The following is a 13,451-nucleotide window of genomic DNA, read 5'->3' as shown; positions in this document are numbered from 1 at the left end:
TAATTAAAATTACTATACGTAGAAAAAAACATAGAAATTCACTAAAAGCAACAAAGGTTAGAGGGGCGTTATAGTTACAAAATAGAACTTTAAAAAATCATAGAAATTCACTTACAAAAAACAACGGTTACAGGGACATTATAGTTAGGCTCACATTTTAAATGTACAAAACCATAGAAATTCACCAGTTATAGTTAGGGTTACTTCAAGTAACTATAACTCGTGCCCTAAGGTAACTATAACTTGCGCCCTCGTCAGGCATAGTTTTTGTGTCAAAACTTTTACTGCAAATATTACATTGCTATTATCAATGATGTCATCAAAGATGTCCTGAGTGTCATAATTTGTGAGTTAATTAGCAGTGCATGGCGAAGGCACGAGCGCCCCCCCCCACACTGGCCATTCACCCAAAGAGGTAGCACTTACTAACTAACCAGTAGAAAGGACTCCAGTTAGATAGATATTTTGTGCAAAACTGTGAACTCTTGTTGGATAAAGGAGCAGGTGACTTTCAATTCTGGCTATGATGCCCATTTCACAGAAAATAAACCTCAACAGGAAGTACTTACAAATATAAACATAGCAGGGCCCCAGTTGAAGCGCATCTTCTGGAAAGGACAAATGATCCTAACTCCTGGGCTTGGCAAGGGCAAAGCAAGTGTGTTTACTCCGCAATGCCATATTGAAAAATTATCTGAAACCTTTGTGGATGTGAATGCATCTTTCATCTAATGTAGCCAATCAAACACTCTCACACCCACATAGACCCGCTCACACAAAGACAGACACTCTCATAGCCACTCTCACACCCAGACATCCTCTCTCAGCTATTCTCCCAACCGGAGAGACAGGCCCTGCGGCCTATACATTTTCACTAAAAAAACAAAGGTTACAGGGATGTTATAGTTAGGTTCGGATTTTACATGCATAACACCATACAAATTCAGCTTTTTAGAGTTATTTCAAATAAATATCACTTGTGCCCTAGGGTAACTAAAACTCACACCCTCACCATGCCCAGTTTTCTCATAAAGGTTTTACTGCAAATATTACAGTAATAGTATCAGTGACGTCATAGATGATGTCATTAGTAATGTAATAGTTGGGGTAATTCGCAGTGTATGGCAAGGGCTTATATATGTTTATATGAAGCTTAAAATGGATACCTTACCTGAACCTTAAGATAGTCACCTTATTAAGTTGTCCATTTGCATATTAGTACACCTTATACTTTGTGACTTCAAGATGGATGGCCTCAGGATAGCTAGATCATCAAAAAAAGTTGCAATCTTGTAAGACTTCAGACACCTTTACTGGGGTGAGGCAGTTTGATCTTTCTCCCACAAATGCTAACTTTGAGACTTGAACACAGCTTGTTACTTGCACGGCCGTCATGTTGCATTTATGGTATTGTGTGTCGAATCATCCTTCTTCTGTTACTTGAGTAGCTAGTAAACTGCCAGTTGCCAGATGGTGTGTCACTGCTGAGCTCAGCCTGCCGAGTGGTTCCTTTTCATCCTGCCCCCTCTGGGCTTCTTGTGCTGTTCAACATGCCTGGTGATGCCTGGTGATTCTTTTCCATCTTGCCACCGGCTACTCTTACCTTTCAGCCAGGGCCGGCTTTAGCGCTGGTGGAACCCAGTATGACAATCACTGCTGTTGCCCCCCCTCCCTGATCTCCTTCTTAGTTTCCCTCACTACCAATGGGCAAAAATGCCCCTTAGCTCTTCTTTCACATATATTTCATTTGTTTCAAAGATCTGGTAAAGGCTGGCTTTACCAACAAGAAAGGATATCTACGCAGACAAACTCTTTCTAGCAACAATAGAAAAAGAGAATCAAAGACTGGGGAAATAACACAATTTTATGCAGTTTGTATGCAGCTCTTTGATGACAGTTCCTAACAGTCACTGTTCTATATTAGAATTGAATGGTGTTAACTGTGGCAACAAATAAACCTCTGTGCAAATGCAGTAATCCACTCAGCTATCCACATAAAATACGGTTGTTTGTATTTAAATACGTTTTATACAGATTCATGGCGTAGATTTCTGAAAAATGCTGCTAAAGTAACTAGCACCCCCACTCCCTCCTTGTGATGTACTTGACTAACAACTAGATTTGAACTTCACGAGCATTCTGACACTGAAAGATTAACGGGTGCATAGGGGATATGCAAAGGGGAATTCCCGTAGGATAATTAGACGTTGACACTGTTCAAAGCTCAGTACAATATCAAGTGTCTGTACTGTACACCCACATTTTTCCAATGAAAAAAGGTGGTTGTCTGTTTATGAACCAAAGGCAGCATACCTGCTCGAGGTGCCTGATAGATCCGACACTGCCTGAACCATGTCTGTGGTTAGTGCATCCAAAACGCTGGTCAAAAAATCGTGCTTCTTTCCACCAGGGCAGCCTAGAAAAAACAGTTATTTTGTCAGCAACTATTAAAACAAAATTCCATTATCATCTTATATGTATAATATTTTAAGACGGTTGCATTTATATATAAAAAAGTGGATGTAACATGTGTGTTTTTTTTTTTTGCTTAAATCAACAATCATCAAGAATAGCAATCAAACATGTTCTTTGGACTTCAAAGTTCACAAATAAAGGTTCTCCTTTGACTTTTGATTGACTGCGTTATAAAAAAGCGGCAGGTAATCGTCAGGTTATATGGTTTTAGGCCTCATCTGTTACATTGACAAAGACTGTCATTTCAGCATCAACGCCTTCCAGAGCCGACACTCTTAAGCTGAAGACAAGATAAGGAAGACAAAACACCCATAAGATGTCTGAAAATTTTAAAAATTCTTGATCCGTTGAGAGAGGAGTTGGAAGAAGTAATCTTTGTACTAATGTGATTTGTAACAATGCAACACAGTTTAGGTGCAAAGTTACAAGTACTTTGTGTCGGAGTTGTGTTAATTTCTTAATGCAAACCTGAGGTAAAGTGTAGCGCTGCTTTCACAAAACAACACAAATCGCGATTTGCGATGGACTGTAGCCAAAAGTGATGCAAAGCTGTGGAATGCGCTGCCTTGAGTCACTGCGCTTTAAGGGGTCATTCCATGGGTGAACCATGGGCGTTCCCATTTAAATACCCATGTTTTTTTATGCACATAGTATCCACAAAAAAATGTAGGGAGGGATTTAGGCTAAAATCCTGCCTCCTCCAGCAGGTGTAACAAGGAGAGATGTTATTATTTCTCCTAGTTTTCCCTGCAATGTACAGCACACATACAAAGTTGGCCATTTCTTACAGTTTTTTTCTATTTATTTATTTACTGGAAGGGAGTCTGGCATTAGCGCACAGCAGTCAAGACAGCACCAGTACAGGGAAAGAACAGAACAGCACCACCTCTTCCTGTACAAAACCTATGCACAATACAGACACCTTTGCACTATCGCACAAGGGTGTATACATTAGCAAAGGGCAGTCAAAAGAGTGCCAGTGCAGGGAAAGAACAGAACAGCGCCACATCATTGTAGACTTCTGCTTTCTGCTTAGTAGTAGTTCTGTTCTCTCCCATTCATGCAACGCAGCACAACTATTTCACATGCCGCCCCTGCATTGTGTGTTTTTTTTGTTAGTAAACCTGGGCCCTGGTGTGCCTCTCTCTGCCTTGAAAAACAATTTAACTCCTCTTCCCTCCTGCAACACTGCTTTCAGTGCTTTAAGGGAGTTAATGCAGCGCATGTATGAATAAAATTGACGGAGTTGGCCTGCCATACTCTATAAAAGCTCTGCTGAACCAATCAAAGGGTGTGGTATTTGCAGTGCCATAAACATGCATTATATCATCGGTTGGTCTTAAGTAAATTAGGTGTGGAATGAGAACATATTTTAAAAAGAACATTGCATACTGTTTGAACTAAAGTGCTATAAACTTGTATACATGCTTTCAAAATGAGCAACTGTTACATAAAATGGTGTCTCACTTCTGGTAAGTCTAGCAAGAGATTGTTTTTTTGTTTACCACTAGAAGAGAGAGTGTTTTTTTTGTGGTAGAAGGTATATAATTGCAAGACAAATGTTTATGCTGAGCACACAATTATGATAGCTACAAAACATATTAAGAAAACTACATTTAAAAGCTCATTGTTTTGATAAAGTTAGATTTAAAATTATCATTTTAGAAATGCCAGAAACTTTAGAAAGTTGTCATTTTCCAGCCTTTCTATGAGAGGCGAGTTGCTCTGGGGCTGAGGATGCCTCCCCACTGAGAAATATGTACTGGTGCCGGATAGCGAACGAAGGGGCTTGGGTGTCGAGAGATGAAGGGCTTCATGACAGGATGGATGAGGAAGCCCTTTCCTTGATTACACTTCAAAAGTTAGCCTGGTAGCTATACCCAGCTGTTCCTGACTCCAAAATAAAACTCCACTGTCACTGGCAGAAGCAGCTCTCACCAGGACCTGTTTGCCCTTTTTCACTAGATAAGCTGTGCCAATCCCAGGGGAAAGACTGACCAGGGCCAGTTTTAAGATTAAACAAAGATACGCCCCTCACCCACAGGCTGGCACTGGGTATACAAGTGGCATCACCAGAACCTGAAATCAGAACAGTCTCTGGACCCAAGAAGAACAGAAAAAGGACTGCCCTGTTGTCAGTGATCTGAGAAGGACCCTGAAGACTGGACAGAGCAAATATTAACACACAGAGGGAAAGGAGGAGGTCAAGTTACCACACGTCCTCCTAAGACATCAAATTATCACAAAACAGCGTGACAGTTTTAGGTAGAATACAAGTTACAGTATTACTATCCCAGGGCAAGCAGTAATAGACACAACTAGGGTGTTTCCTGAGATTCATGTCCAGTTGCATAATACAGGGATGATTATTCCTATGGAAGAGGAAGCCTCACTCACATAATAGTGTCATGCTTCATCATTGGCAACCTCTCCCCAACCTGGTAGGACAATACCTCCAGACTGGACTCGACCTCCTGTTAGCCTCAGAGGAGGAGGGAGTTCTTAGATAAAAAAACTACTGGATAAGAGTGGGATCCAGATTAGTCAGTTAAAAATACCTTACATTTCCCAGGTGAACCACCTGTATTATGTGGGGACCACACATAAGACTAAAAGCAAGTGGGATGGTTATTGAGAAGTAGGACTCACACCATCACAATAGTTTAGCCAGCATATTTCTGTTCTCTTTCTGTAGCCCTAATGGGTCTGGGATATTCTTCAGGGCCGAAGATCCCTAAATACCTACTATTGGCCACAAAGCCAAATGTTGTACTATTAAAGATAGTATATCCAGGTGAGTCCTACCTGAGCTGAACCAAATCAATCATTAACCTATTAAAACTCAAAAGAACACTTTGTTATAACCCTCCTTAAGTAGGTACACTCAGACTCATGCATTGTGGGCACACAAGTGATACTGCACAACATGCCACTGCAAAAACACGTGATATGTGGCAAAACCCATGCAAGGACGACCCGCATGCATTGTGTGCAATATTATGCTAGTAGCAATAATACTCAATGGTCATATATTCTATAGACCTTCTAACTAATATCTTATGGAGAATATCCCTTACCCTAGACTTTAGGGGATACCGGCTTCCTGGTCAAGGAAGGGGAATGATGTCCTTTATTGTCACACTCTGAATTAAATAAAACATAAAGTAAAAAAAAGGGGGGTGTAAATGTTAACTGCGACACAGATCCAAGAGTTCTCAGATTGTCTGAAGTACATTCACCTGGATAGACAGCTTGCATATTGCACATTCCGCAATCGAGAGGGCTGTAAAACACAGGGCACATGACCCCAGCGGACAGATTGCTCCAGGCACCACCCAGAGACGCACATATTGAAAATGCCTGTGGTGTCTTTCATAGATTCATATTAGGTCTAGTTGTTATTCTAGTACACAGGCGATATTTGGCCCCTTGTCAAACCACTCCATACATTTTTCAATTGCATTTACATAACTGACCATGAGCATTATATCTTCCTTTGACCTTGTATTAAGCATACAGAGGCACACTTACAACTATCAGGTATTCGTGAGCAGTATCACTGTGAGTGACACCTACGGGAGGCTCATGCAGATAAAATCATACCAAAACTTAACTATAACAAGAGCATTCTCCCTTACATGTCTTCTTGGGGTCCCTGCCCCCTGTTCCAAGTGCCAAAACATCACACACAGGCACCATACATGTCATCATCAACTGTTTATCATAATTAAATGCCCATTGCCTCTATACGCCGCTCTGCCCCAGGTGTGAGTGTACTATCTGTGGCTCTCAAGCATACACATGCCCCACAGGTGTCACCACATGCACTTCCTACATCAAAGTTACACCATGCTTGCTCCTTCCCTCTCCTTTCCGCTGGTACAAGGAGTTGACAAAGTGCAGTTTTATTTTTAAGGCTGGCTGCCTTCTCCTGACTCGCGATGCTTCCGTGTCAGGTCAGGTATCACGTGACTAAGTCATCACGAGTCAGGATATTCTAGAAAATGTACTCTGTTCCCTACTAACAAAATCTCAAAGAACATGGGAGGAGACGGACAAGGCCATTGTGAGAAAGTAGCCTCTTTCTAGCCTTGTTACCCCCACTTTTGGCCTGTTTGTGAGTATATGTCAGGGTGTTTTCACTGTCTCACTGGGATCCTGCTAGCCAGGGCCCAGTGCTCATAGTGAAAACCCTATGTTTTCAGTATGTTTGTTATGTGTCACTGGGACCCTGCTAGCCAGGACCCCAGTGCTCATAAGTTTGTGGCCTATATGTATGTGTTCCCTGTGTGATGCCTAACTGTCTCACTGAGGCTCTGCTAACCAGAACCTCAGTGGTTATGCTCTCTCTGCTTTCCAAATTGTCACTAACAGGCTAGTGACCAATTTTACCAATTCAAATTGGCATACTGGAACACCCTTATAATTCCCTAGTATATGGTACTGAGGTACCCAGGGTATTGGGGTTCCAGGAGATCCCTATGGGCTGCAGCATTTCTTTTGCCACCCATAGGGAGCTCTGACAATTCTTACACAGGCCTGCCAGTGCAGCCTGAGTGAAATAATGCCCACATTATTTCACAGTCATTTTACACTGCACATAAGTAACTTATAAGTCACCTATATGTCTAACCTTCACCTGGTGAAGGTTGGGTGCTAAGTTACTTAGTGTGTGGGCACCCTGGCACTAGCCAAGGTGCCCCCACATCGTTCAGGGCAAATTCCCCGGACTTTGTGATTGCGGGGACACCATTTCACGCGTGCACCATACATAGGTCACTACCTATGTATAGCGTCACAATGGTAACTCCGAACATGGCCATGTAACATATCTAAGATCATGGAATTGTCACCCCAATGCCATTCTGGCATTGGGGAGACAATTCCATGATCCCCTGAGTCTCTAGCACAGAGCTGGGTACTGCCAAACTGCCTTTCCCGGGGTTTCACTGCAGCTGCTGCTGCTGCCAACCCCTCAGACAGGTTTCTGCCCTCCTGGGGTCCAGCCAGGCTTGGCCCAGGAAGGCAGAACAAAGGACTACCTCAGAGAGAGGGTGTTACACCCTCTCCCTTTGGAAAAAGGTGTCAGGGCTGGGGAGGAGTAGCCTCTCCCAGCCTCTGGAAATGCTTTGATGGGCACAGATGGTGCCCATCTCTGCATAAGCCAGTCAACACCGGTTCAGGGATCCCCCAGCCCTGCTCTGGCGCGAAACTGGACAAAGGAAAGGGGAGTGACCACTCCCCTGACCTGCACCTCCCAGGGGAGGTGCCCGGAGCTCCTCCAGTGTGCTCCAGACCTCTGCCATCTTGGAAACAGAGGTGTTGCTGGCACACTGGACTGCTCTGAGTCGCCAGTGCCATCAGGTGACGTCAGAGACTCCTTCTGATAGGCTCTTACCTTTCTTACTAGCCTATCCTCCTTCCTAGGTAGCCAAACCTCCTTTTCTGGCTATTTAGGGTCTCTGCTTTGGGGAATTCTTCAGATACCAAATGCAAGAGCTCACCAGAGTTCCTCTGCACTTCTCTCTTCACCTTCTGCCACAGGATCGACCGCTGACTGCACAGGACGCCTGCAAAACCGCAACAAAGTAGCAAAGATGACTACTGCAACCTTGTATCGCTTCATCCTGCTGGCTTTCTCGTCTGTTTCCTGGTGGTGCATGCTCTGGGGGTAGCCTGCCTCCTTCTTGCACCAGGAGCTCTGAAGAAATCTCCAGTGGGTCGACGGAATCTTCCCCCTGCAACCGCAGGCAACAAAAGACTGCATCACCGGTCCTCTGGGTCCCCTCTCAGCATGACGAGCGTGGTCCTTGGAACTCAGCAACTCTGTCCAAGTGACTCCCACAGTCCAGTGACTCTTCAGTCCAAGTTTGGTGGAGGTAAGTCCTTGCCTCCCAACGCTAGACTGCATTGCTGGGTGCTGCGTGATTTGCAGCTGCTCCGGCTCCTGTGCACTCTTCTAGGATTTCCTTCATGCACAGCCAAGCCTGGGTCCCCGACACTCTAACCTGCAGTGCACAACCTTCTGAGTTGTCCTCCGGCGTTGTGGGACTCCCTTTTGTGTCTTCGGGTGGACTCCGGTTCACTCCTCTTCCAAGTGCCTGTTCCGGTACTTCTGCGGGTGCTGCCTGCTTCTGTGAGGGCTCCATGACTTGCTGGGCGATTTCGTCAGCAAATGCATTGCCACGACCGACATCATCAGTAACCTTCTTGTGTGCACTGCATTTCACAATCGCAACTTGTAATGGCAAGGTCAGTGACTCAAGAAGCTCATTCACCAACTGACCATGCTGAATTTTAATTCCATGCGAAGTCAGGAACCCACGTTCTTTCCACAATCGTCCCAAACTATGGGCCACACCAAACGCATACTGGCTGTCGGTATATATGGTCACTTTCATTCCTTTCGATAACGCACACGCTCTCGTAAGTGCAATCAGCTCTGCTGCTTGAGCTGAATTATGTGGTATACGTGCAGCTTCAACAATCGTATGCAAAGTTGTGACAGCATATGCTGCAGTCGTAGCACCATTCGGAAGGTTGAAGCATGAACCATCCACCCATAAGGTACCATCACACTTTACAAGAGGAGTATCTTTAAGATCTACTCTCCCTTTTGTTTCTTCTTCTGTCCTAAGAAAACAATCATGTTGTTCAACATCATCTGTCTCTACTGAAATCGGCAATAACGTGGCTGGATTCAACGTATTGCACCTCTTTATGTGCACATGACTCGCTAACAGTGTCAACACGTAAACTGACAATCGAGCACTAGTTAAATGCTGTGTCTTGGTCCTGTTTAACAACGTGTCCACTGCATGTGGAACCATCACAAACAACATATTATTCATCACTAACCCAGCAGACTGTCGAATAGAAACAGCTGCTGATGCTGTGGCTCTCAAGCAACTCGGCAATGCTTTAGCTACCGGATCCAAAGTCGACGAAAAATATGCGCATGGGCGCTGCTTGTCTCCAAAAGACTGTGTCAGCACTGACAATGCACAACCCTCTCTCTCATGGACATACAGTGTAAAGGGCTTACTGTAGTCGGGGGTACCCAACACAGGAGCCGAACATAATGCATTACGCAACTCGGAAAAACTTTTCTGACAATCTTCAGACCACGGAACGGGATTCGGTGTATCTTTATAGGTCAATGCTACCAAAGGTTTAGCCAGCAAAGAAAAATTCGGTATCCATTGTCTGCAGTATGATGTAATGCCCAAGAAAGCACGTACTTCTCTCTGTGTCCTTGGCACACTCAATTTTGCAATTGCCTGAATTCTTTCTGAGGTCAGTTTCCTTCCCTCCTTCGATAAGAGATGACCTAAGTAGGTCACTTCTTGTCGACAATATTGCAGTTTTGAAAGGGACACTTTGTGATGTAAATCAGACAAATGACGCAACAACAACAAGGTGGCTTCTTTACAAATCTCTTCAGTATCTGTAGCGACTAGCAAATCATCAATGTACTGAATAAGGGTAGCGCCGTCAGGTAAAACAATTGCATCAAGCTGTGTTTTTAAAGCCTGACTATATATTGATGGACTTTCACAGTAGCCTTGAGGAGCGCGTTTGAAGCGGAATCTTCGGCCTCCTAAACTGAAGCCAAAAATATCCCTGCTCTCCTCGGCAATCGGGATGCTGAAGAAAGCATTCTTTAACTCAATCACCGAGAACCAGGTGGCGGAAGCTGGAATCATAGTTAATATGGCAGTGATATCAGGAACAACTGGAAACTGTGGCACAACTATTTTATTTACCTCTTTAAGATCAATCACGAACCTGTAAACAGGTGGCTTAGAGGGGTCAGTACGTTTCAAAACAGGCAGAACAGGACTATTACAAACGTTGCCTCTTGTCTCTTCAATTACATCTTTTTCAATTAAATCATAAATGATCGCTAGCAACGCCTTTTCACCTTCACTAGAGATCTTGTATTGTTGAATGCGTGGTAATTTAACATTGGCTTTCAATGTCACAAGATAAGGCGGTATTTCCAAAAGACCCACATCATTAGGAACAGTAGCCCAAATGATATCAGGAAGAAACGACAATTCGGTCGGAAGTTTATCCTTCGACAAATACATTGGAGAGACCATTTTCCTACCCAGTGTAAGTTGTACTCCTGAAGGAGAACAATATAATGTTGCATACAATCTTTTCCACAAATCCAATCCTAACAAGTTTTCACCACAACCTGTCGTCAGAATAAGGGGTGCTTCCAATTCACAGAAAGGGACATAGGACTAGAAATCAGGTTCCTAACCGGGGCGCCAGAAAAACCTACTGAAACATTCATCTCACCAGACAAAGGTGCGCCAGGGAGTTTTGAGTGCATAATAGAACTCTTTGTAGCACCAGTATCCAACAGAAAAGGCTCCGACACACCTGATGTAATCACCTTAACATAAGGTCCATTCTGATCTACTGGAACTAAAAAAACTCCCTCTCTCCGTCTATGGCTGTCCTAGCAATTATTACCTTCCAGATTCTCATCTTCTGCATAGTAGTCGTCAGCATAGTACTGAGCCGTTCTACCAGACACGTTATGTTGCTGGTCAAAACTATTCATTGAGTTTTGAGACGGAAAGGAACGCGTGTTCTTGGGGAAACTTCCACGTCCTCTACCTCTAGGAGCTTGTTGAACACCTCGACCTCTTGCGCCAGAAGCATCATTCGTACGCTGTAACAAAATAGGACAACTATACTTGAAATGACCCTCTTCTTTACAATATGAACACTGATTGGGACCTACAGGAACACGTGGTTGAAAAAAAACTCGAACCTTTGCGAGTTTCTCTGGAACTGTTGAGGTTGCTGATAGTTACTCTGACCACCATGTGGCGGATACTCCTGTTGTAAAAGAACCTTCGTCTTTAATTCTTTAGTTTTCTTGTCTGCTCTATCCTTCTCATCTTTATCCCTATTTTCGTAGTACTGTGCAGTAGCCAATATTTGTGCTGAAGAGGAAACGGCCCAAGAACTCTCTGAATCCTTCAATTTCTTACACAGCTCGGCAAGCAAATTGTGCACAAACTTGTCGACGAACAACCGTTGACCACCTTCTGTACTCATATCTTGACCACTGTGGTCGATAAACGTTTCCTCAAACCTGGTGAAGAAATCAGACACTGTTTCATCTTTCTTCTGCTTACACGCAGACAATTTATCCCAATTCACACGCATCGCAGGCATTAAAGTCTTCATGTAAGTAATGATCCTAGCAGGCAGTTCTGCTACCAAAGGCTCAGGCTTGGCACCACCAACTTGTCTATCATTTGCAGCAGTAATGTTAGCCCATGAGTCACCTAACTCTTGTGCATGATCTGTATGGCGAATCAATCCCCACAAAGGCTGTGGAACAACATTCCCAAATAACATGTCTATGTCGGCTAAATTCATAATGCATGAGTCTGCAGTCTGTGATAATTCCTTATAATACCCTGCAGGGTTTTTACGGGGATCAGGCAAAGTCTGCTTAAGGGCTAAAACTTCAGCTCGCTTCCACGGAACATGTACCCAAACACGCTGAAAATGAGCTGGGACAGCATCAATTTGATTAGCAACATCAGCCTCAACGGCGTCCTTCCATACCGGAGGGACTTCTCTCATTGGGTACTGTCGCACCTTTTTTTTAACAGAGGAGTCATGTTCGAACAATGACTGAGAAGGATCCTTATTCCTAAAGGACAACAACGTCGCAACTGCTGTCTCAACATCCGAACCCACAATCGTGCCCTTTGCAAACTCAAACCGTACACAGCACAAATCAGGCGGATTTGTTTCCAAATCATTATCCTCCAATTCCTCACAAAGGAAAGCACACATTTTCTCAAAAACGTATCTTTGTTTCGGTGCTTCCCATTGACAGAAGACATCCATAACAGACTCTACATCGTATCTTGAAGGGTAAACAACCCATTTACGCGCCATACGGTCAAACATTTCTCTCTCTCGAGAATTAGGCAGTTGACTACGCGACTGCTTACGCTCCGAATCTGGGGTCACACCAGACGACCCAAAGAGAGGAAATATAAGGCTGGCAACAGTATCTGTCATTCTCTGTCGGACAGAAGGAGAAGTTGATGAAAGAACAGGAGGAAAAACAGAGGGAGGCAAGGCAGACGCAGAGGCAGACTCAGAGGCAGTATCAGGAAGAACACCAGAAGAGGCAGTCGATGTAGTACATAAAGTCGTAGGAGGTACAGATGGAGCAGGTAGCGAAGTCGGCGGCCCTTGAAGGGGCTGCGCCATAGTAGTAGGAGCCAACTGAAGAGGAGCTGGCGGCTGTGGAAGAACCTGAGGCACAATAACCGGAGGTTGCACAGCTAAAGGTTGCGGAGGTGCTGTAGCATTCTGCGCATAAGGGGGTGGCGACCTCAACAAGTGTGACATTAAAGGATCTTTCTCAAGTTCTTTTGCTGCATCTTGCTGAAGAAGCGGAAAAACTGGATAACATTTATCGGTCACCATTTTACGTTGCCTGTGCAACTGCTCATTTATCTGTTCTTCTTCATCATCTTTAAACTGTATGGCAGCTTGCATTATTAATTTCCTTCTGTTTGGCTTCCTTACGCCATAGGCGGAAAGAGTCAAACATCGCCGGCCGGGCTTTCTTCTTAAAAAGTTTAACCTCCAGATTATCCAGAATCTCTGTGTCAAAACTACCATATTGGGGCCATTTTAAAACACCATCTTTCCTGGTGTATTGGATCCATACTTCATTATATATGATGGGGCCTATGCCATGTTTCACATATAGTTCATAGGTTGGAGTTCCAATCGGAGGAACCTGACACGAGTCCTCCAATCGGGAATCCCTATTATAACCAAGACAAAACAAATTTCCATGTCTGCTAAGACCAGGCATCTTCGCTCTCCAGTCTAGCTTCAAACTTCAAAGGATTATTGAATATAATAGTCTCGTGAATACACGAATCCCTCGGCTTTGGTACTTGCAAGTTCCAAAT

The 13,451-nt window shown here is 44.0% G+C and overlaps 1 protein-coding gene across 10 annotated transcripts in view; it reads right to left on the bottom strand.

Annotated features, from left to right (window-relative positions):
• The window catches only part of SMOC2 (SPARC related modular calcium binding 2), a 1,415,403-nt gene that overhangs the window by 201,566 nt on the left and 1,200,386 nt on the right, over positions 1–13,451 (bottom strand). For all 10 annotated transcript variants that reach the window (XR_011203762.1, XR_011203761.1, XM_069234975.1 and 7 more), the window contains exon 10: positions 2,314–2,416. Coding sequence is in view for 8 of the 10 variants with exons in the window: in XM_069234975.1 (XP_069091076.1) it covers positions 2,314–2,416 (103 nt within the window). In the remaining 2 variants the exon portion in view is untranslated. The remainder of the gene's footprint in view (positions 1–2,313; positions 2,417–13,451) is intronic.

Source organism: Pleurodeles waltl, chromosome 5 (assembly GCF_031143425.1).
Source record: "Pleurodeles waltl isolate 20211129_DDA chromosome 5, aPleWal1.hap1.20221129, whole genome shotgun sequence".
In the NCBI taxonomy this organism is placed as follows: domain Eukaryota; kingdom Metazoa; phylum Chordata; class Amphibia; order Caudata; family Salamandridae; genus Pleurodeles; species Pleurodeles waltl.
Note: the sequence above shows the minus strand (reverse complement) of the source record. Positions and strands in the feature narration are given on the sequence as shown.